The 24,443-nt window shown below is 43.0% G+C and overlaps 2 protein-coding genes across 3 annotated transcripts; one reads left to right on the top strand and one right to left on the bottom strand.

The window, feature by feature from the left end:
* The first annotated feature begins 10,051 nt into the window (after nucleotides 1-10,051).
* On the top strand, nucleotides 10,052-19,196 carry LOC100284493 (dihydrolipoamide S-acetyltransferase 1). 2 transcript variants are annotated; one of them, XM_020551588.2, is made up of 18 exons: nucleotides 10,052-10,306; nucleotides 13,177-13,270; nucleotides 13,954-14,116; nucleotides 14,509-14,549; nucleotides 15,324-15,379; nucleotides 15,477-15,551; nucleotides 15,662-15,754; nucleotides 15,840-16,088; nucleotides 16,170-16,242; nucleotides 17,107-17,192; nucleotides 17,277-17,362; nucleotides 17,454-17,529; nucleotides 17,683-17,750; nucleotides 17,838-17,904; nucleotides 17,992-18,087; nucleotides 18,171-18,273; nucleotides 18,627-18,722; nucleotides 18,802-19,196. In XM_020551588.2, exons 1-18 carry the CDS (start codon nucleotides 10,271-10,273, stop codon nucleotides 18,870-18,872), a joined length of 1,629 nt encoding a protein of 542 aa, XP_020407177.1. In that variant the 5' UTR covers nucleotides 10,052-10,270; the 3' UTR covers nucleotides 18,873-19,196. The 2 variants fall into 2 exon arrangements, with proteins under 2 accessions (XP_020407177.1, NP_001150860.2); NM_001157388.2 differs by having other exon boundaries at nucleotides 10,150-10,306; nucleotides 17,116-17,192; nucleotides 18,802-19,161.
* Nucleotides 19,197-21,588: 2,392 nt separating this feature from the next.
* On the bottom strand, nucleotides 21,589-23,837 carry LOC103654801 (cytokinin dehydrogenase 7). The gene is made up of 3 exons (XM_008681615.3): nucleotides 23,142-23,837; nucleotides 22,635-23,041; nucleotides 21,589-22,536 (listed from the first exon to the last, which is right to left on the bottom strand). The coding sequence occupies exons 1-3, from the start codon at nucleotides 23,737-23,739 to the stop codon at nucleotides 21,937-21,939; spliced, it is 1,605 nt and encodes a 534-aa protein (XP_008679837.1). The 5' UTR covers nucleotides 23,740-23,837; the 3' UTR covers nucleotides 21,589-21,936.
* Between the last annotated feature and the right edge of the window lie 606 nt (nucleotides 23,838-24,443).

Below are 24,443 nucleotides of genomic sequence, written 5' to 3'. Positions count from 1 at the left end.
AACATCGCCGTCACTAAGGGACTCCTCTTCCCCAACGTCGGCCACAAGTGCCTCATGGCAAAGGACGGCAAAAGGAAGAAGGTTAAATCTAAATCCTCCACTAGATATGAGTCCTCTAGTGATGATAATGCTAGTGATGAGGAAGATAATTTGCGTACCCTTTTTGCCAACCTTAACATGGAACAAAAGGAAAAATTAAATGAATTAATTAGTGCTATTCATGAAAAGGATGACCTTTTGGATTCCCAAGAGGACTTCCTAATTAAGGAAAATAAGAAACATGTTAAGGTTAAAAATGCTTATGCTCTTGAAGTAGAAAAATGTGGAAAACTGTCTAGTGAGCTAAGCACTTGCCATGAAACTATTAACAACCTTAGAAATGAAAATGCCAAATTAATTGCCAAGGTTGATTCTCATGTTTGTAATGCTTCCAATCCTAGAGATGATAATGTTGATTTACTTGCTAGGATTGATGAGTTGAATGTTTCTATTGCTAGCCTTAGAATTGAAAATGAGAAATTGCTTGCTAAGGCTAATGATTTTGATGTTTGCAATGTTACTATTGCTAACCTTAGAAGTGAAAATGACATATTACATGCTAAGGTTATAGAATTAAAATCTTGCAAACCCTCTACATCTATTGTTGAGCATGTATCTATTTGTACTAGATGTTGATATTAATGCTATTCATGATCACATGACTTTAATTAAACAACAAAATGATCATATAGCAAAATTAGATGCTAAAATTGCCGAGCATAACTTAGAGAATAAAAAATTTAAATTTGCTCGTAGTATGCTTTATAATGGGAGACGCCCTGGCATCAAGGATGGCATCGGCTTCCAAAGGGGAGACAATTTCAAACTTAACGCCCCTCCTAAAAGATTGTCTAATTTTGTAAAGGGCAAGGCTCCCATGCCTCAAGATAACGAGGGTTACATTTTATACCCTGCCGTTTATCCCGAGGACAAAATTAGGAGAATTCATTCTAGGAAGTCTCACTCTGGTTCTAACCATGCTTTTATGTATAAGAGTGAGACATCTAGCTCTAGGCAACCAACCCGTGCTAAGTTGCCTAAGAAAAGAACTCCTAATGCATCAAATGATCATGACATTTCATTCAAAACTTTTGATGCATCATATGTTTTAACTAACAAATCCGGCAAGATAGTTGCCAAGTTTGTTGGGGGCAAACACAAGGGATCAAAGACTTGTGTTTGGGTACCCAAAGTTCTTGTTTCTAATGCCAAAGGACCCAAAACCGTTTGGGTACCTAAAGTCAAGAACTAAAATTGTTTTGTAGGTTTATGCATCCGGGGGCTCAAGTTGGATACTCGACAGCGGGTGCACAAACCATATGACAGGGGAGAAGAAGATGTTCTCCTCCTATGAGAAAAATCAAGATCCCCAACGAGCTATCACATTCGGGGATGGAAACCAAGGTTTGGTCAAATGATTGGGTAAAATTGCTATATCTCCTGACCATTCTATTTCCAATGTTTTTCTCGTAGATTCATTAGATTACAATTTGCTTTCTGTATCTCAATTATGCAAAATGGGCTACAATTGTCTCTTTACTGATGTAGGTGTCACTGTCTTTAGAAGAAGTGATGATTCTATAGCATTTAAGGGTGTGTTAGAGGGTCAGCTATACTTAGTAGATTTTGATAGAGCTGAACTCGACACATGCTTAATTGCTAAGACTAACATGGGTTGGCTCTGGCACCGTCGACTAGCCCATGTTGGGATGAAGAATCTTCATAATCTTCTAAAGGGAGAACACATTTTAGGATTAACAAATGTTCATTTTGAGAAAGATAGAGTTTGTAGCGCATGCCAAGCAGGAAAGCAAGTTGGTGCCCATCATCCACACAAAAACATCATGACGACCGACAGGCCGCTTGAGCTACTCCACATGGATCTATTCGGACCGATTGCTTACATAAGCATCGGCGGGAGTAAGTATTGTCTTGTAATAGTGGATGATTATTCTCGCTTCACTTGGGTGTTCTTTTTGCAGGAAAAATCTCAAACCCAAGAAACCTTAAAGGGATTCTTAAGACGAGCTCAAAACGAGTTCGGCTTAAGGATCAAGAAAATTAGAAGTGACAACGAGACGGAGTTCAAGAACTCTCAAATCGAAGGCTTCCTTGAGGAGGAGGGCATCAAGCATGAGTTCTCTTCTCCCTACACGCCTCAACAAAATGGTGTAGTGGAGAGGAAGAATCGAACTCTACTGGACATGGCAAGGACCATGCTTAATGAGTACACGACTTCGGATCGGTTTTGGGCCGAGGCGGTCAACACCGCCTGCTATGCCATCAACCGGTTATATCTACACCGAATCCTCAAGAAGACATCTTATGAACTCCTAACCGGTAAAAAGCCCAATATTTCATATTTTAGAGTCTTTGGTAGCAAATGTTTTATTCTTGTTAAAAGAGGTAGAAAATCTAAATTTGCTCCTAAGACTGTAGAAGGCCTTTTACTAGGATATGATTCAAACACAAGGGCATATAGAGTCTTTAACAAGTCCACTGGACAAGTTGAAGTTTCTTGTGACGTTGTGTTTGATGAGACTAATGGCTCTCAAGTAGAGCAAGTTGATCTTGATGAGATAGGTAATGAAGAGGCCCCATGCATCGCGCTAAGGAACATGTCCATTGGGGATGTGTGTCCTAAGTAATCTGAAGAGCATTCAAATGCACAAGATCAACCGTCCTCCTCCACGCAAGCATCTCCACCGACTCAAAATGAGGATGAAGCTCAAGTTGATGAAGTAGAAGATCAAGCAAATGAGCCACCTCAAGATGACAGCAATGATCAAGGGGGAGATGCAAATGATCAAGACAAGGAGGATGAAGAGCAAAGGCCGTCACACCCAAGAGTCCACCAAGCAATCCAACGAGATCACCCCGTCGACACCATCCTCGGCGACATTCATAAGGGGGTAACCACTAGATCTCGAGTTGCACATTTTTGTGAGCATTACTCTTTTGTTTCCTCTATTGAGCCACACAGAGTAGAGGAAGCACTCCAAGATTCGGATTGGGTGGTGGAGATGCAAGAGGAGCGCAACAACTTCACTAGGAATGAGGTATGGCATTTAGTTCCACGTCCTAATCAAAATGTTGTAGGAACCAAATGGGTCTTCCGCAACAAGCAAGATGAGCATGGTGTGGTGACAAGGAACAAAGCTCGACTTGTGGCCAAGGGATACTCCCAAGTCGAAGGTTTGGATTTCGGTGAAACCTATGCACCCGTAGCTAGGCTTGAGTCAATTCGCATATTATTAGCCTATGCTACTTACCATGGCTTCAAGCTTTACCAAATGGACGTGAAGACTGCCTTCCTCAATGGACCAATCAAGGAAGAGGTCTATGTTGAGCAACCTCCCGGCTTTGAAGATAGTGAGTACCCTAACCATGTGTATAAACTCTCTAAGGCGCTTTATGGGCTCAAGCAAGCCCCAAGAGCATGGTATGAATGCCTTAGAGATTTCCTCATCACTAATGGATTCAAAGTCGGAAAGGCCGATCCTACTCTATTCACTAAAACTCTTGAAAATGACTTGTTTGTATGCCAAATTTATGTTGATGATATTATATTTGGGTCTACTAACGAATCTACATGTGAAGAATTTAGTAGGATCATGACACAAAAGTTCGAGATGTCTATGATGGGGGAGCTGAAGTACTTTTTGGGATTTCAAGTGAAGCAACTCCAAGAAGGCACCTTCATTAGCCAAACGAAGTACACTCAAGACATTCTAAACAAGTTTGGGATGAAGGATGCCAAGCCCATCAAGACACCCATGGGAACTAATGGGCATCTCGACCTCGACACGGGAGGTAAGTCCGTGGATCAAAAGGTATACCGGTCGATGATAGGATCTTTACTCTATTTATGTGCATCTCGACCGGATATTATGCTTTCCGTATGCATGTGTGCAAGATTCCAAGCCGACCCTAAGGAAGCTCACCTTACGGCCGTAAAACGAATCTTGAGATATTTGGCTTACACTCCTAAGTTTGGGCTTTGGTATCCTAGAGGATCCACTTTTGATTTGATTGGTTATTCGGATGCCGATTGGGCGGGGTGTAAAATCAATAGGAAGAGCACATCGGGGACTTGCCAGTTCTTGGGAAGATCCTTGGTGTCTTGGGCTTCAAAGAAGCAAAATTCGGTCGCTCTTTCCACCGCCGAAGCCGAGTACATTGCCACAGGCCATTGTTGCGCGCAATTGCTTTGGATGAGGCAAACCCTGCGGGACTACGGTTACAAATTAACCAAAGTCCCTTTGCTATGTGATAATGAGAGTGCAATCAAGATGGCGGATAATCCCGTCGAGCATAGCCGCACTAAACACATAGCCATTCGGTATCATTTTCTTAGGGATCACCAACAAAAGGGAGATATCGAGATTTCTTACATTAACACTAAAGATCAATTAGCCGATATCTTTACCAAGCCTCTTGATGAACAAACCTTTAACAAACTTAGGCATGAGCTCAATATTCTTGATTCGCGCAATTTCTTTTGCTAAATTGCACACACAGCTCATTTATATACCTTTGATCATGTCTCTTTCATGTGCTATGACTAATGTGTTTTCAAGTCTATTTCAAACCAAGTCATAGGTATATTGAAAGGGAATTGGAGTCTTCGGCGAAGACAAAGGCTTCCACTCTGTAACTCATCCTTCGCCGTCGTTCCGCGCATCTCTCCATCTTTTGGGAGAGTTCAAAGCAAAAGGACTTCGTCTTTGGTATAATCTTCACTCATTTATTTATGACCAAAGGGGGAGAGAGTAATTCCAAAGGGCTCTAATGATTCCGTTTTTGGCGATTCATGCCAAAGGGGGAGAAAGTATGAGCCCAAAGCAAAAGGACCGCCCCACCACCTAATTTTACAAATTAGAGATTTTCAATTGGTAAATTTCAAATTGGTATCTTATTGTGTTCAAAAGGGGGAGAAAGTAGTATTTCGAAAATGATATATCAAAACCCTCTTGAACACTAAGAGGAGGATCTCATTTAGGGGGAGTTTTGTTTAGTCAAAGGAAAAGCATCTGAAACAGGGGGAGAAATTTTCAAATCTTGAAAATGCTTTGCAAAATCTTATTCATTTACCTTTGACTATTTGCAAAAGAACGTTGAAAAGGATTTACAAAAGAGTTTGCAAAAACAAAACATGTGGTGCAAGCGTGGTCCAAAATGTTAAAAAATGAAGAAACAATCCATGCATATCTTGTAAGTATTTATATTGGCTCAATTCCAAGCAACCTTTGCACTTACATTATGCAAACTAGTTCAATTATGCACTTCTATATTTGCTTTGGTTTGTGTTGGCATCAATCACCAAAAGGGGGAGATTGAAAGGGAATTAGGCTTACACCTAGTCCCTAATTAATTTTGGTGGTTGAATTGCCCAACACAAATAATTGGACTAACTAGTTTGCTCTAGTGTATAAGTTACACAGGTGCCAAGGTTCACACTTAGCCAATAAAAAGACCAAGTATGGGGTTCAACAAAGAGAGCAAGGGATAACCGAAGGCACCTCTGGTCTAGGGCACCGGACTGTCCGGTGTACACCGGACAGTGTCCGGTGCACCACCGGACAGTGTCCGGTGCACCAGAGGACTCCAACTCAAACTCGCCACCTTCGGGAATTTCCAGAGGCGCTCCGCTATAATTCACCGGACTGTCCGGTGTACACCGGACAGTGTCCGGTGCTCCAAGGAAGAGCGGCCTCAGGAACTCGCCAGCTTCGGGAAACTACAGCGGCTGCTCCGCTATAATTCACTGGACATGTCCGGTGTAACTGCGGGGCAACGGCTACTTCGCGCCAACGGTCGCCTGCAACAGCAATTAATGCGTGCCAGAGCGCGCAGGCGTCAGGCACGCCCATACTGGCGCACCGGACACTCAACAGTACATGTCCGGTGCGCCACCGGACATCCAGGCGGGCCCCGAAGTCAGAACTCCAACGGTCGAATCCCAACGGCTTTGGTGACGTGGCTGGCGCACCGGACATGTCCGGTGTACACCGGACTGTCCGGTGCACCATACGACAGTCAGCCCCACCAAACGGCTAGTTTGGTGGTTGGGGCTATAAATACCCCCAACCACCCACCATTCATGGCATCCAAGTTTTCAACTTCTCAACCACTTACAAGAGCTAGGCATTCAATTCTAGACACACCAAAGAGATCAAATCCTCTCCAATTCCACACAAGGCTTCAATGATTAGCGAGAGAGATTTGCCGTGTTCCTTTGAGCTCTTGCGCTTGGATTGCTTCTTTTCTTTCTCACTTGTTCTTGTGATCAAAACTCCATTGTAATCAAGGCAAGAGGCACCAATTGTGTGGTGGCCCTTGCGGGGAAGTTTTGTTCCCGGTTTTGATTTGAGAAGAGAAGCTCACTCGGTCCGAGGGACCGTTTGAGAGAGGGTAAGGGTTGAAAGAGACCCGACCTTTGTGGCCTCCCCAACGGGGAGTAGGTTTGCGAGAACCGAACCTCGGTAAAACAAATCCGCGTGTCACACTCTTCATTTGCTTGCGATTTGTTTTGCGCCCTCTCTCTCGGACTCGTTATTATCTCTAACGCTAACCCGGCTTGTAGTTGTGTTTATATTTGTAAATTTCAGTTTCGCCCTATTCACCCCCCCTCTAGGCGACTATCAGGAACCAAAACCTCTAACACAGAGTCTTTGGCCATATGGCACATGACTAAAACCCTACTAGGCACGACCACCATGTGGTCTCACTTCTTGAGGCCTAGGAACCTAAGGAAAAGCACCTCTAAGCCTATCAGTGCATCTCTAAATAGGAGGATCATTCACACCATGAGAAGGGTGGTAGATGTCCCTTCTGCTCACCTCAAAACCCTGTCTCTCATCTCTCTTCCTTCTAAAGCAAAACACGGCCAAATGACCATCCCTCTCAAAATACTCGCAATGGTACCTCACCTCTCTCTTGGGTGGAATCTTTTTATGGGAGTGGTTTTTTAGGTGGTGCTCTAGGACAGAAATCACTAGAGATATGTAGGAAACGGTGACGCCTAAGAGGGGGGAGGGTGAATTAGGACTTCTAAAAACTATCTCTCAACTAGGTCACAAACAAATCCCTAGAACAAAACCTATGTAAATAAACAATCTAGAATTTGTATACTAGGTTTAGTCTATGCGTTGTTATATCTACCGCAAAACCTAAGTTCCAACCCTAAATATTCTAAGTAGAAAGGAGAGATTGAAACTTAAGTACTTAATGGGAAGGTAAAGAGCAAGGGTAGAGATGCAAACTCCTATGGACGACGCCTGTATTTTTATCGAGGTATCCGAAACCACATAAGGTCTCGACTAATCCTCGTTGGTGCCCCTACGCAAAGGGTAGCCCACGCGAGGGCCAAGCACCACGGTTGAGTAACTCCGTAGAGAGCCGTGGGCTTTCTCCACGTGCAAGTGGTGCTCCGCTTCTAGCTCCTCTCGGACGCTCCCTACCGTCTCCACTATCGAGCTTCCGGTCGAAATGTCGCGGGCCTCGTTCCCTTCGGTACACGGTGGCGACTGTGACACAAACTTGGTTGTCACAGTCTCGCAAGACCCTCGCCCCACTCGGTACAATTACAATGGCTCACACAACAACCAAGGGGTTTTGTGGGTTTTTATAAAGTCACTCAACTAACTAGAAATCACCTAGAGCAAGCGCATAAGCGGTCTAACTAACCTAAGCAGTTCATAAAGCACCTATGCTAATCACCGAGTGATTTTACTAAGCACTTGGGTGTTCGAGCACTTGAAAATGTCTATAACATATGTTGGTATGATTTTTGGGCTCCCACATCTTCAAATGGCCGGTTTGAGGGGTATGAATAGCCTCCCCCTCAATTATAGTCATTGGACTAAAAGCTGACTGCTCTGTCTTCGGGCACACCGGACATGTCCGATGCCCTGGCCACGTTAGCCGACCGTTGAGGTCTGTAGTAGTCGACCGTTGATAAAGTTATAGCCGGCCGTTGGCCAGACTGTTCGGTGCACACGGATAGTCCGGTGCTACAGCACCCGAGAGTCTAGTTTGCGGACCTCTCAACGCTGACTGTCTGGTGCACACCGGACATGTCCGGTGCGCCACCAGAGCGCTGACTGACTGCCCACTTCTTGAATTTCTTCACTATTTTCTTGGGCTTCTTATGGTCTTGAGTCTTGGACTTCTAAGTGTCTTTTAAGTCTTCTTTTGAGGTGTTGCATCCTTAGTACCTCAGTCTAATTTTGTTCGCATCCTGTGAACTACAAATACAAACACTAGCAAACTTATTAGTCCATGTGTTATGTTGATCATCAAACACCAAAATCAATTAGTCGAATAGGCCGAGGTCCATTTTCCTTACAACCTCCCCTTTTGGTGATTGATGACAACACAACCAAAGCAAGCAAATATAACAAAAATTTTGAAGAAAATATGCAATCTACTTGCTAGGATGCATGAATGTCCCCATAATGTGAGGTTATGGACTTAAGCCTCCCTAACTCCATAATCCACATACTTCATATTTTAGACCAAAAACACTTGAAAGCTCTAGATTTTAATTTTTTTAAAATGGGTGGTTTTGGTGTTTAATATAGTTTGAATTGCTTGGTCCCTAAAACTTCTCCCCGTTTGGAATCAAACACCGAAAAGTAAGACATGAAAAGCAGATAGGAAGCAATTAAATGACTTGCCCTCTAAAGGATTTACCAGTTATAGCTCTAAAAGATTACTCCCCTAAAAGAGTGTTCTCCCCCTTTGAAAGAGTATTCTCCCCCTTTGTATGAAAGAAGACATACTCCCATGTCGGAGATCATCTTCTTAGGAAAAGCACATGAGAAAGAGAGGAACAAGACATGACTGAATAGACTAGCTCCCCCTATGCATAGATAAAAGATATACTTTAACAACATATGCATCTATAACAACATGGGAAGTACAAGATATGAAATATAGTTTAATCAAAATCTGGAGAAGACACGTAAATGATACCGAAAATGGAATGAAACCACTTGGGAAATACTTGTCGATTTGTGGTGGAAGCTTATTATCTTTCTCCTGGGGACTCCATGTTTCTTCAATGAGACTACTACACATAATAGATTTGAAAACAAGTGTTAGTCTCAAAGACTTAGATTATAGAGTAACCTCCCCCTGAAAGTGTGCATACAAGTTTTGAATACTTGTAGAAGACATGCACTTTGATTTTGATATCAAGAGGGGCAAATTATCTATAATCTGAGCTTTGGCACATATAAGTCAAAATGACACCATTAGGAGAATATCACTTGTAGGATATAAACTTTGAAGCATTAGTGTCATCTATTTAATAATGTTAAATAAGCTATGTGTCGAGCCTAACTAAACATTTTAAACCTTGTAGGTTTGCTCAAGAATATGAATTGAAAATAAGCATTCCTACCATATAATTGACCTAATAGGCATGCAATTTTAATCAAAAGTAAATACCACTTGTAAAAACTAGACACGTAAGGTAAAAACCAGATACAAGAAAATAGATATGCATATCTAAAGAAAATTTAAGAAACTAATGGCGAGCCACAAGCCTTCGGCAAAGATGGCTAGCGAACGGGAGTAGATGCGGAGCAAAATAGAAAAAAGAGGAAGAAAGCAAGTCTTTAGGGTGTGTTTGGTTTGGCTTTTGGCTTTAACTTTTGTCCTCTAAAAATAAAAAACCAAACCAAATGGATGGATACAGGAAACAACTTTTTCTAAACGTTGACTTTATCACAATGCAAAACTGAAAGCACCATTGAATCTGTTTTTAGTGGCTTTCGGATGTAACCGTGAAAACATATATCGAAAGCTTTTAATAGTTTTTAGTGGTTTTCATCAAACAATTTTTAGCTTTTTAACAGCTCACAACACACAACAGCTTTTTTCACAGCTTACAGCACACAACAACTTTTTCCACAGCTTAGAGCACACAATAGTTTTTTGGTTTTTAGATGCGAATTTATCTAGTCTTTATTTTTTACGGAACGCAGTCAAATTACAGGCCCTTGGAGATGCTTAGTTTCCCTCTACCATCAAACATCCGACGCAAGCGTAACCTTGCCTTGCCTGACCGGGTGACCACTCGCGCGGTCACGCCCCCTCCCCCCCTCCTCGGCCAGTGTCCTCCGCATCTCCCGTCTCTCCTGTTCCGCCTCCCCTCCGATCTCCGCCGCATCACCTCCCTCGAACCCTAGACCCACCCGCGCGCCCATTGCCTCCGGTCGCCATGTCCGCCACTCAGCTTCTCCGTCGCTCCCGCAAGGTCTGTGTGCATGTCCTACCCCTTCCTATGGTATGCAATTTTGTGCCATAAAAAATGTGTTCGATCTGTCCGAACTTATGCGGGTAATCGCGCCGATGCTTCCTGTTCGTGTGTTGTAAATGTTATGGATTTGGCAAGTGGGGAGGGAATAGTAACTTATAGATTTTCTCTCCGACTGCTGCGCTGCTAGTAATCAAGGCTCCAATCGCTCTTGCTTGCGTGCGGATGCATCCTGTGCTGCATGTTTGTGCAATTCCGTTCACACGATCTCACTGAAAGAGTACCAGTCGATGGGTGGTTGAATTTTTGCTGTTTATCATGTCATAAGCTGGAGATTCCATTCTGTTCAGTTTGGATCGAACAAGTGGAGGCTTTGCAACTGTCACGTCTTGTTTTGACATAAACCTAGACTATGACTGTGCCCTCGATGTTAAACTTTGGTTGAACCAGCAAGACCTTATCTTTTCAGATCCAGATGCTCTTGGTTTCTTTCGGTACATGTTCTCATTTCTTTCTGCGCCACTTTTATGGACCGCCATTGCTCCAGCTATTTGCTTTGAATGGAACGGAGTCTATTTCTATTATTTGCATAACAGAAATACAGAAGAGTTCACATCAGCTGCTCGGAGAGCAAACTGAGCAAAGGAGATAAGAGAAATCTGGCAAAGACCTGATTCAGGCCCTACAAAACCAGACAACAAAACATCCGACCAGGCACCAAAAACAACATAACAGATGGTTCACACAAGAGAGACCATCCACTGGAAAGGGGACTAAGCACAACACCCACATAAACCACACTGGGGGTCTTCCTCACCATCATCATCCTTGTCCATCAACTGGGAGCCAGGTCTAGCATTTGCCGCCCTCAGCAGAAGCTTCGCTCCTTCATGCAGCAAATCTTGCAAACTCTTTTTTACTTAAACCTGCCAATAAGAGATCAAAGCACATGCATGACAAACCACCTCCATTGGAGATTTAATCTGACTACTCTCAAAACCTATGTTTTCTGGTCGCTCGACCAGCTAGTCGAACTGGGAGACCGACCAGCGACTAATCTCGATTAGTCGTCGACTAGGTCCGACTAATCGAGCTCTGGTCGACCTGGTCGTTTACTGGTCGTCCTGTTCATCCAGGAGACCAGGACCTATGTATATACTATATAATATATACTATTATACTATATAGTAAATATATAGTATATATGAACTTCATATACTATATTATGAAGGATAGGGTAAACATGACATGAATTCAGCAATACTGAAAAGTGAAAACAGCAGAGAAACACTTACTAGTTATTAATACTACAAGTCTCAGATACCAGTATCACACAAACTTTCTTGGTAGGATCTGGCCACCATCCAAACTTCCAACCAGGATCTTGTGATTTGGCCTTTCTCTTTGAATCAGTTGCGTGTGCACGAACATCAGCAGGCAACTTTGCAATAGCCTTATCAACGAGAGCTGCAGAATCTGCAGCGGCTGAGGCTGATGATGCCGAAGCAAGAACTGTGTTATCCGCAACAGAAGATGGATTGCCGCTGCCCACAACTTGTGATTCTGGGAATATCACCTCAACATTATCCTGACGGCGACGACCAAACTCTGTACAAGAATAAGGAATAAGGATGGACTGATCTGATGGACTGATGGAGTACAAGAATAAAAATTCAGAATCCAATCCAGATTACAGAATGACACAGCAGACAGCACATACAAGGATGAATGATTGAAGGATGAAGGATGAAGATTGAAGAACAGAACTATACAAAAGAATACCTCCAGAAGATGAACTCATGCCGACGAAAAAAATTGGATTCGCGCGTGCTGGAGATTGAAGGATGAAGGATGAAGTCTGGAGTCCGTCGGTGAACTGGATTCGCGCGTGCTGGAAGCCTGGAACTCGAGATTGGATTCCCACGTGCTGGATTGGAAGTCTGGAGGGGAGCAGTGGACTTTGGAAGCCTGGATTCTAGAACAAGAACTCAAGAACAGCCGCCGAGCAGGTAGGGAGTTAGGGTTTAGGGAAATAAAGAGAAGAGAAGATCAGAAGACAGAACAGGCAGGCGGCTGGCTTTCCATGTTCAATAGAGGCGGCTGGCGGCTGGCGTTTCAACTGCCTGTAGTCGCGCCGCCCGCCAAAAAAGCCCACGAAGCCAGGAAATCAAAAAACCTAGGTCCTAAACCTAGTCGCCCAGAACCGGCTAATCGAGCGACTAATCGGCCGACCAGGGCGACCAGTTGGACGACCAGGGCGACCAGGTACTCTAGTCGAGTCGGCTGCCTAATCGAGCTCTGCTAACTGACTAGCCCGACTAATCGCGACTAATCGCGATTAGTCGGACGACTTGAAAACACAGCTCAAAACACATTTTGTTTCTAACCTTCCACAAAGCCCAACAAATGGCAGAAGCACGGAGCACCAATAACTGATATGTCTTTGGCATATGGTAGATTTAGGGATAGCCAGAACCAACATTGCACAATATTCCCAGGAACAGTACTGGTATTAAGACATTTTGCCACATACCCCCAGACTGATCTAGCAATATGGCAAGACCTTATCTTTTCAGATCCAGATGCTCTTGGTTTCTTTCGGTACATGTTCTCATTTCTTTCTGCGCTACTTTTATGGACTGCCATTGCTCCAGCTATGTTTCTTAAGAACTTCTGCACTCCTTTTATGGGCTGCCATTGCTCCAGCTAGGGTTGTTAAGAACTTGTTCACATGCAACAGCATAGTGTGCATTCCTCAGTTGGGTATATTCCATGTACCCTGTTCCATGTATTTTTATGCTAAATTGAATTATCAAGTAATATACTATTATGTTTCTACCTAATGTTTCTTTCTTCATTCACTTCTACAGCTGCAGAGTTTGCACAATGCTGTAGGTTGTGAGAAATTTTTCCTTTTTCGGCATTTCTCCAGTGGTTCCGGATCCTTTATCGCCAAGGAAAATGGTATTTTCTATCATTCTCACCTTCCTTCTATTTTCTTTCCCCTTTTCAGTGAACCATTTCTGATGAGGTCAATAGCATCTGTAATGTGTCCACTGAACTAGATTGGGGATTGCAGATGCACTTTCAGGCTACATGCTATGTGATAAACTATTTATTCAATCTGAAAGACATATTTCTTTATTTATTGATACACTTGTGCTATTGTTTTGGTTATTGATTATGTCTCTTAATACCATCAATGTAGGGTTGTAGACTTGTATGTCACCTTATGTTGCGGGTAGCCGGTACACTTATATTAGATGCTCTAGAAGTTCGTCTATGCTCTTTTTAGTCAGCATGGATTCAAATATGCTATGTAGAAGCATCACTAATTGTTGTCCTCTTCGCATTTGCACAAATAACATGAAGTGGTGAAACTATAATTTGGTTTGGCATTTTCATTTTCTATTATGTAACCATATTTACTGTAATTTTTATTCTCACCGATTTTTGATTTATGGAGTTGCATTTCATGACATACAAGTGTCTGATTCAACACCTTATTAGTTTCGTATTTCCAGTGTGAACCTGTTTCTGGAAGTAGTAGTTTTGTTTGCTGAGGGAAAGTGCACAGTCAATAGTTATCATTCATTGCATGCCCTTCATTGTTGCCATTGAAAATGTAATGCCTCTGGATTTGTTAGGTGTTGGAAAAAGAACCAGAGGTACCAGATTTTCCCAGCATTACCAGCCTACAAAAGAGCTTGAACCATTCTCACTAGGAGTAAATGGAAACTGCAGTTGGAGAAGAGCATCCAACAGCCTTACCCCAAGTGCTGCTAGTTGGCTCAATGGTTCATTCTCATGGTATGGATCTTTCTAACCTGTTATTCTTAGCTTATACAGATGTGTTGGAATGCATCAAATGCAAACTACATTAATTAAAGTGGAAAATGATAACTAGAAATGTTGACATTTTGATCTCTCCTGGAAGAATTCAATAAAAATATAAAATATTTGAACATACTGCCGACTTATTCCACTATACTTCAGCCTGATACACAATTTAGTGTACACACAAATGGCATTCTGCTCTGCTGTAGAACTATAGGACTCAACCTATCTGATGAATAATATTGAAGTTCATAATGCTCTATTAATTTTAGTTCCCTCCAGATATGCCCTGACCTTAATATTTCCGTTAGGTCTTGGTAAATACTCTGAAGCTGTTTTGACATTTTTTGATTGTTTATTGGCAGTGGACAGGTAGTTTCAGCACGGACATTCTCAAATAGTGCAGGTACTGCCCACTATACTTTTTACACTTCTAATTTGGAACCATGTTATTATGACTAGTATATTTCTAAGTGGATCCATTCCCTTCAAGAAATATTTGCAAAAATGCAGGGTTACTTGCAAATGCTTGTGCAGAATTGCATCTGCTGGCAATCTGTTTTACTTCCATAAATTTGCTCCTCGCTGTATCCTGTGTTTTCACTTTTCAGTGTCTCATTTGTTCATTCATGCACATGTTGAGCTGTATTTTGTCACTGCAAGCACAATACAGTCAGATTCCTCACTGCACCCCACCCACCCACCCATTTTTTCTGATGAAATTTGGATGCATTTCTGTACAAAAAAATCAGCCGGGGAGGGTAAGACCACCCTAACGGTATTTTCTTAATAGAAGGCCATGCCGCCGTGGTAACGGTCCCGACCGACAAACCCCAAACCCTGTCCTCCCATCACCAACGGGCCGGCAAAGGCCCACCTAGGCTCGAGGGTGTCGCACAACCAAGCCGTAACCCGAGAGCGGCGATGAACAGGGAGGTGATTTTTTGGTGCAGGGCCAGGGGTTGAACCCGTGACCTGGTGAAAGGGACCATGCCACCTTCACCACCGGGGTATTACACCGTCTGCATATGCATTTCTTTACTGCCTCTCTGCCAGCAAAGATTTTAGCTTGTTTGCTTTCCATTGGCAAATTTGAGTGTCTTCCAATATTGGGTGTGGTGCTATCTTGATTGCCTTAATCCCTTTGACATTCTGTATTAACATGCTGTGCTTATTCCAGACCTGCCTCCACATCAAGAAATTGGAATGCCTTCACTTTCACCTACCATGACTGAGGTATATTTGTTACCCAAAACTCATTAGTACAACCTGAATAATAGCTGAACTGAAACCAGTATTGCTGCTTGTTTTTATTCTGTAAAATTCTTTGTAGGGAAACATTGCCAAGTGGCTTAAGAAGGAAGGAGATAAGGTCTCCCCTGGCGAGGTTCTCTGTGAGGTGGAAACTGTAAGTTCCTTAATTTGTAGAAGATATGAAACTTATGTTATTTGTATTTAATTTTACTTATTAAGCTGTTGCAGAACCAAATAACCTTTGAGTTGATTTCTGGTGGTCAGGATAAAGCAACTGTGGAGATGGAGTGCATGGAAGAGGGCTATCTTGCTAAGATTATTCATGGAGATGGTGCAAAGGAGATTAAAGTTGGTGAGGTACATATTTAGTGACTAAAGAATAAATATGATTTGATCCATCAGTTACCAGGGTATAGTAATTTGGCCCATGCTTTTCCCTTAGGTCATTGCTATAACTGTGGAAGAAGAGGGTGACATTGAGAAGTTTAAGGATTATAAGCCGTCATCTTCAGCTGAACCTGTAGCTCCTGCTGAATCAAAGGCTCAACCAGAACCTTCACAACCAAAGGTGGAGGAAAAGAAGCTTACCCAGGCTCCTGAGGTTAAGGCCCCAAAGATTGAAGAAGCTTCTCAATCTGGAGATCGCATATTTGCCAGCCCTCTTGCCCGTAAACTGGCTGAAGATAACAATGTTAGTTCTTATTATATCAGTTGTATTGATAGTTCTGATGAATATAGTAGTTAACGTTGAGGATTCTGTTCCTTATATCAGGTCCCACTATCAAGTGTGAAAGGTACTGGTCCTGATGGGCGTATTTTGAAGGCAGACATTGAAGATTACTTGGGTGAGTTATTACTTCTCTGTTTGAAAACATTTGTTCTGTTTAAGTTCTAAGCTATGCATTTGTACTGTCAAGTTAAATTCGGATGTTTCTGCCATAATTGATATACAATGTTCTGTTTAGTTGGCTGGATTTTTTAGATGGTCCAATATGTATTCACCTTGCGAACTGCCTGTTGTTGATTGTTGTATATGGTTTGTTCTAGTTGAGTACTTGAATCTGACTCTTTAGATTATAACATGGGTTGGATTCTCTTACATTAGAACCTTTAAGGATCCGTACAAGAATTTGAACTGGCAAGACTGAGGCTCTGCTTTGGCATTGTGATTGATGGTTGCAGCCACACTTGCTGGAACTACTTTAACAGTTTAATGTTTTGTTAATGGATTTTAAAAACCATGTTTCAGATCTTCAGCTTTCCAAACAATAATGGAATGATTTATTTATGAGAATTGTGTGAGAAAATAGGGAAAGATTAACCTTTGCATGCCAGGTTTCATTAGAGTTTACTCTGATTTGGCAAACATGGTGCCAAGTATTTCAAGACTGTTTGTGCAGAAGCCTGGAAAAAAAAGCTCAACCCAACTGTAAACTGGCCCTAAGTGGTGCCATCACATGCTTTTAGTTCCCTGCAGTGTTATGCTAGTTAGATTTTGCAAAGAAAAGTTCAATTACCCCAGTTATCTTGTTTCCCTGAATCCTTGGTACACTTGTAGTTTCTTCTTAATTATGTAACTTTAGGTTATATAATGCTACATCTTGATTGCTGCTGTTCCTATAATAATATTCCATGATTTGGCATTTTTGGCTTCATTTAGCTGAACCAACTGTAATCTAACTTCTTATCACCCCCGGGCGTTAATGATGCTTCTGTAGCCAAGGGTGGGCTGAGGGAGGCTTTTGCAGCTCCAGGGTTAGGTTACGTTGATATTCCAAATGCACAGATAAGAAAGGTAAATTTTGATGGCCAGAAACATTTTTTTTTTTCATATTAGATGTTAGTAACTTGAGCATGTGTTGATTTCTGTTGTCTTCAGGTTACCGCAAACCGCTTGCTAGCATCTAAACAGACCATTCCTCATTACTACTTGACAGTAGATGCACGTGTTGACAAACTTGTCAAGTATGTTTCTAACCTAATATATGATTTACAGAGCTCTTTTCGTTGGTGGGACAGCACTTCTAACTTTGAGTTGTGTCATTCTAATCCACAGGTTGCGAGGTGAACTGAATCCACTGCAGGATGCTTCTGGTGGAAAGAAAATATCTATCAATGATCTTGTCATCAAGGTAATTGCGGATTCTCCCTTTTGGTTTGGTAATCTATGTGCACTTAGGTTTGTGGATATTGGGTTTGTGCACTTTTTGTTATTTGTACATATAGTCTATTAATTTCCTCTCTGCTGTGCATTATTGAATCTGTCGTTTATTTGATATATGCAGGCTGCAGCTTTGGCTCTTAGAAAGGTCCCTCAGTGTAACAGCTCATGGATGAATGATTTTATTCGCCAGTAAGTTCATATGGTTCATTTGTACTGGAAAGGTCCTATTATCTCGTACCCTAGAGCAGTTAAAAATGGCACTTATTTCTGGTACAGATATCACAATGTGAACATCAACGTGGCTGTGCAGACTGAACACGGATTGTTTGTTCCAGTAATTAGGGTAGGCTACTCCAAATTTTCCTACTGAGCTTTCTGTTTCTGTTTCTAACTTGGTACTTTTGTAGAAATTCTAACTCTTATGCTGCAGGATGCAGACAAGAAGGGACTTGGTACAATTGCTGAGGAGGTGAAGCAGTTGGCTCAAAAAGCAAGAGACAATAGCTTAAAACCAGCAGATTATGAGGTATATCGTGCATACTAGGTGTGCTAAGCAGGAAAGAAGAAATGAGAAAAAAAACCATGATATATTGTTGCTGCATTTTTCAGGGTGGCACCTTCACGATATCAAACTTGGGAGGTCCCTTCGGAATCAAACAATTCTGTGCCATCATAAATCCTCCTCAGTCAGCAATTTTGGCTATTGGTTCTGGTAATGAGTTGCAGAACATTTCCACTTATATGCTAGCATGCTGCTCTATTGCTCATGTGTGGAAGTAACAGTAGTATTTTGCGTTTATAACACTTCCCTGATCTGTTAAACTCATTTTACCCTAACCTGGCTTTAGCACTAGGACCAAAAAATCGTACATAATCTTGAATATAGTGGCCCTGAGTGATTAGTAATTCAGTTCTGCAAACAGGATGTTTAGCCTAAACGTGAGGTGGCACGCGTATTGTTTGTACGCTATGTTAGCTGCTTCAGAATGATATAGCTGATCATTGTTTTGCTAGTAGGAGTAGTGCTTAATGTTTTTCCATTGTTAATTGCATTCTTTTGAGCAGCCGAGAAGAGGGTGATACCTGGTTCCGCCGATGGTCTGTATGAGTTTGGTTCGTTCATGTCAGCCACACTGAGCTGTGACCACAGGGTTATAGATGGTAAGCTATTGGTCTTTGTGCGATGCCTCCATGGACTGTGGACTGGGAATTAACTATGCTGTTCATGGAAACTGTGCAGGTGCAATCGGTGCGGAATTTCTGAAAGCATTCAAGGGCTACATCGAGAACCCGACTTCGATGCTGCTGTGAAGTTAGGATCGATGACCTAACACAATTCTTGTCAAGTTGTTTAAATAACCAGGCCACCCAAAGGTGGCGTCTCCAAAGTTCCAAACCAATAGCACAGAGCCGTTATGATATTCCCAGTGTTAATTAGGATCAACGTATAGAGGCCTGAAGTCATTTTTGGGATTGTTCTCACGGGCAATTGATGGGAATAAATATGAAAGCAGCCAACATGGGAAATAACTTTTGATTTTTTTTCTTTGGAACATCGCTATGCGATTTAAAAAAATTGTGTAAATCTGTTGAGCTTCTCCACAGTAAGCGTGATTTGATGCGTTGATGATATCTTGATAAGAGTGGTAATCATGGATTGGGTTAATATGTTATGATGCATGGTCTAATACCATCAAAGGGCCTGCCTAATGACAGCGCCTGGGCTGACAGATTCATAGGAAAAATTTATTAAGTTTGCTGAAATATAATCAAAACTGCTGTAATGGCTGCTTTTGCGGCTATTCCGAGAAGGGACTTCAGGAATTTTCGTCTCCTTAGCTCAGTGTTTATTAACAGAATCACTCGTCTCTTAGGCCTTGTTCGGTTACATCGGATTGCACCCGGAATCGTTCCGGTTAATCAAAGTTTATATAAATTAGAGAAGCAATCCGGCTCGGAATCATTCCGACCCACCAATCCGACACAAACGAACAAGGCCCTACTCGGTTGGATATCCGAGCTAATGACAGAGGTCTGGAGGGTTGTTTATGTCCCATTCATGATCACCTCCACTGTTATGTATCATGCCATGGCCCTAGATCTTCCTCGTTGGGCTTTAAAGGCCACGGGTAAAATTTGAATTGGTTTTCTTTGGAGAGAACGAAAGAACGCAAAGGGTGGTCATTGTTAGACCTAGAGATATTAAATTTACAAAATCTAAATTGGGTGCTTCAGATCAGATTGTCACTAACCATGAGCTCATCTTCAAATGCAGTCCACAAAACGCTGCAAGATTTATTTGCCATGGCTATGTCCACTAAGTTAGGTGATGGGAGGACAAGTTTTTCTTGAAAGATAGGTGCTTAATGGGGAGTAGCCAGATTGCAAATTAAACATGCAAAAACTTTGCAAGTTTATTCATAAAGTCTCTACCAACCTTCACACTTTAAAAGTGTTTGTAGAATTGTTATGTGACGATTTTGAGATTTGCAAAATTCAAAGGTTTCTCATATAAAAGTTTTTAATAAGACAATATCAATACAAGAATATATGTCATATCTTCTATTATACAAGAACATGTGTCATATCTTCTATTGTACAAGAGATGGTTCTACAAACGTTTCTCCTTTTGAGTTAGTATAAAGGCAAGAATTTTTGTTGCCCGTTGAGGTGAATTTAGATGTGTATAGGCTTGCTAAGCAAAATGGTTTATCTGTTGTAATGTATCATATAAATAACATTGATGAGGTAATGAACAAAAAGATTAAATGCTCTTAAAGAAATGGAGAAAGATAAAGCTCGAGTCAAAAGCAAGTTATTCCAAGTTAGGGGTTAATGTGCAAAACTATACTATCAATTGGAAAAAAATAGAAATAAGTTTGGCAAATGGTCACTAAGTTGGAAAGGTCCTTATAAAGTGATCAAAGTGATATTTGGAAATTCATATCTGCTGGAGATGTTGCAAGGTGCTAGTCATAATCAATAGAAGATATTTTTGAAATGTTGGGCAAGAAGTCTAAGTGCTTTTCACATAATGATTGATACATGTATCACCCTTAGATCTTGAACAGCCAATGATTTGATTATCGTTGTTGCTTGGTGCTTTATGTTTTTTAGGTTTGCATAAACCTCAACTAAGGCCTCCTTTGGAACAAAGGAAAAGTGAAGGAATTTAGAAGGATTGAAATCCTATAGAAAATTTTCCTATGTAGTCCTTTGGAACAAAGGATTGAGTTCCTACAAAGCCTATAAATTTTTTTATGGAATGAACCATTGTAGTGAGAATTTGGAGGATTTTTAACATGAGGTCCAACCTCTTGTAAATTTTCCTACAGAACGCAAGTGTCGTGTAACTCCATTGCTACATTTTTTCTATTCTTATGTTTTAGCAATCCTGCAATATAAAGGAAGCCTAAAAACAGGTGACCATATGTTGACACTCAAATTGGATCTCGCCAATTTTGAGAGGCCCATGGTTTCCTATGGATCAATCTAAGGAAAACTTTATAAAAGCGACATATACCACATTAGTTTTCTAATAGTATAAGACCACTCCTACTTCCTTTAAAATAGGGAGGTACATGGTTGATTGAGATATCCAACACAGAATTGATCTTTTTATATTTACTATTGTTTTCGTAAATTTTTTTTCAACCACATGTTGCTATTGTTCTCTTGATCTGACGATAAAGGATGGCATTCTAGGCTCGTCGGCTGACCTAGGTCAACACGGAGATGTCTTTCTCTAGATAGGATTTTTTTTTGGATGAGATCTTCACTAGTTCATTTGCTAGTTTGCTCGAAAGTTAGTCATTTTTTCGTCACGTAAATGTCACGAAAGAGTATGGGTTACCTGCTGCGTTCTTTGGTCCGTAGTGACCCCGTCCCGACGATCTAGCAAGAGCTAGAATGTGATCTGGAATTTATGTCGTCATCAAGCATGGGACATGACGGTGGTCGGAGTGAGCGGCGAGGATCACAAGGTCGAGGTCGAGGAAGCTGACGAGGTTCGCATGGTGCGGAGGGGTTGCAGCCGTCGCCACCAATGGCTGGCTTAATTTCTATAATTCTCTTTTACCACCCTTGCGTTGGCTTTCACCTTCTTAACAACCCATTTTTTTTTGTACAAATAGACCTCTAAAAAAGATTAAAGTCAGTACCCTATTGCTTCCTAATCAGTACCCTATTGCTTCCTAATTAATACAAAATAGACCTACCTTACTATGAAAGACCTAAGATATACATGAGGGTCTGTTTGGTTTGATGACTAACTTGCCACACTTTACCTAACTTTTCTGCTTAAGGTTAGTTATTCAATTTGAACGACTAACCTTAGGTAAAGTGTGGCAGGTTTAGCCACGAACCAAACAGTCAATCAGGCAGAAGCAATGCCAGATGCCTCTACTGGCACCGGGAAAATCCTCTGGCCGGGCGACAACAACGCCCGAGGGTCATATCTGGCCTTCAGCTCAGCGATCCTGCTCCATTTCGCGCCGAAATGCCGTCGCCACCCGTCTTGAGATGTGTAGTGTGGCAGGTACTGCTTGCATTCTATCCCCGACCGATCACAGAAGTCCAGCACTGCCTTGTTCCATCTCTCGAGCTGGGGCACGTCGTCTGCAGACAGTGCTGACCAAAGGAAACTGACGGCATAGAACACGTCGTCGTCGTTCGTGGCTGGGGTCATCGCTGTCATCCGGTCGTCCCACCTGTCCTTGTTCATGGGGTACATGAGGATGATCCCAGCTGGGTTGGAGTCCTTGAGTAGAGCCTTGAACACGCCGTCGTCGAAGTCGAGGATGCGCGACCGCGGGACAAAGAGATTCAGCCATGGGTGCGGCACCTCCCACGCGCCGGCTGACCGGAGCACCCTCTCCTCCTCGCGCACCCGGTCGAGGAACTGCACGAACGTCACGTCCTTGGTGAACGCAAACCCTGGCTCGAAGCTCAGCTGATCCAGGAGTGCCTTCATTTTCTGCAACGATTCATACATCAACAACAAATGAGTTTCCTTTCGTCCAAAGCAACAATAAAGTTCGAGGTTTTTTTTTTTGTGTTCAAGCTGATCTGTACCTTATCCACAGATATCGCGGTGTCCTCGGTGTAGTACATGGCGCCTTCGATGTAGTATATCGCAGTAGGTCCGGTCCTCGACGCGAGTCCAGCAAGCCTAGCAAGATCGGCGCCGGAGAAGAAGGGTGTTGATTTGGGACCTTCGACCAAGGACCGGCTGAGCTGGACCTGGCCTTCGACGTAGTCGAACCCGACTTGGCTAGCCCGGTTCGATATGAGAAACTCCTGATCCTTGGTGAAAGTAGCGACGTCGGTGTAGGCAAGTGGAACCCAGCGCACCCTCCTGGGCGCCGGCTCAAGCCGGATCCGTGCCCTGGTTATGACCCCGAACTGGCCTAACCCACCTAGAGCCGCCATGAACAGGTCCGAGTTCACGTCCATGGAGCATGTCACCATCTCACCTGTGCCTGCATTGTTCATGACATGTATAAACTATTATTAGCATTCGTGTGTGATTAGCTGCATATGTAATTGTCACTGGGAGTGTAACCATCGATCAATCAATACCTGTGACGACGTCGAGTTCATGCACGTTGGCGATCTGCGGGCCGTGCCGGAACGCCTGCCCGCCGATGCCAGCGTTGGAGAGCGTGCCGCCGACGGTGAGCCGGAGGTAGTCGGTCCACACGCGGGGCGCCAGGCCGTGTCGCAGCGTGGCGCGGAGGACGTCGACCCACAGCTGCTCCCCGCCGACGTCGACGAACGGCTCCGCGACGGACACGTTGATGCGGGGGCCGCGCCCCAGCGAGCCCATGTCCACGACGACGCCGCCCGGGGCGAGCGCCTGGCCGCGCCAGGAGTGGCCCTGCCCGCGCGGCGCCACAGGGAACGGAGCGACCGACGAGGCGGAGAACCGGACGAGCGCGGCGATGTCGGCCGGCGTGGCGGGGTGGAACACGGCCTCCGGCGCTGCCCTCGCCATCTGGCCGAAGTCCGTCGCCGCCTTAGCCGTCGAGTTGCGGTCCGTGCGGATCCTCGACGCGATGCCCAGCCCGAAAAGATCGCTCGGGAGGACGGCGGCGGGCAGTGGCCGGGGCTGCCCAACAGCGACGGAGAGGAAGCTTGTGAGGAGGGCGGCGACGGCCACGAAACGAGTCCTTGCCATGCTTGTCTTGCGGCAACACAATGCAATCGGAGGTGACTGTGGGACCTGGACGCTTTTGTGGGGGTTATAGAAACTATAGGAGTAGAGATCGCTTGTGTGTCTTAGAGGCCAAGAACTTCCATGGTATTTATAGGCGGGGGTACCATCTGGCCTCGCAAACGTTGACAAATGGAAGCACAACAGCCTTTCGGATTACTGAAATTTGTTCTGAATATTCTGAAGCTGATTGACTTTGCTAAAAACAAAGAGCAATGTACCTGTGAAGCCACACTGGTGGTGAACTTATGTTGATGGGTCCCATCTTCTGGTTTGGAGATGTTGACTTGCTGAGAGTATGAAATGATCATTGGCCAGAGCAATGTCGTTGTTTTTTAAATGGATCGTGTAAGGTCAGAGAGATTCCGAGAATTTTTTTTTTCGTGCCTTTGCTGGCTTAAAAATAGCTGGGGCGGGCCGGTACAGTGGCCAAAATATAAGCTGCCTGTTAGTTCTCTTTCCTACTCAAATAAAAGGTAAAGCTTTTCTCTTACAACTATCATATAGCAATTTTTTTTGTTTGAGTAGACTTCAATAAATTACTCCATCCGTTTCGTTTTAGTTGTCGCTGGATAGTACAAAATTGAACTATCCAGCGACAACTAAAAAGAAACGGAAGGAGTACAACTATCAACTATGTTAAACTAAAACATGCGTAGCTACAGTTT

This window comes from Zea mays, chromosome 4 (assembly GCF_902167145.1).
Source record: "Zea mays cultivar B73 chromosome 4, Zm-B73-REFERENCE-NAM-5.0, whole genome shotgun sequence".
Classification (NCBI taxonomy): domain Eukaryota; kingdom Viridiplantae; phylum Streptophyta; class Magnoliopsida; order Poales; family Poaceae; genus Zea; species Zea mays.
Note: the sequence above shows the minus strand (reverse complement) of the source record. Positions and strands in the feature narration are given on the sequence as shown.

Excerpts from the sequence above, each read along its gene's own strand:
- LOC100284493 (XM_020551588.2), top strand. The coding sequence starts at position 10,271 with ATGTCCGCCACTCAGCTTCTCCGTCGCTCCCGCAAG. Across the intron at positions 15,552-15,661 it reads TTCTCTGTGAGGTGGAAACT|GATAAAGCAACTGTGGAGAT; the intron begins GTAAGTTCCTTA and ends TCTGGTGGTCAG. Across the intron at positions 16,089-16,169 it reads AACTGGCTGAAGATAACAAT|GTCCCACTATCAAGTGTGAA; the intron begins GTTAGTTCTTAT and ends TCCTTATATCAG.
- LOC103654801 (XM_008681615.3), bottom strand. The coding sequence starts at position 23,739 with ATGGCAAGGACTCGTTTCGTGGCCGTCGCCGCCCTCCTCACAAGCTTC. Across the intron at positions 23,042-23,141 it reads TGAACTCGACGTCGTCACAG|GCACAGGTGAGATGGTGACA; the intron begins GTATTGATTGAT and ends TGAACAATGCAG. Across the intron at positions 22,537-22,634 it reads CCGCGATATCTGTGGATAAG|AAAATGAAGGCACTCCTGGA; the intron begins GTACAGATCAGC and ends GAATCGTTGCAG.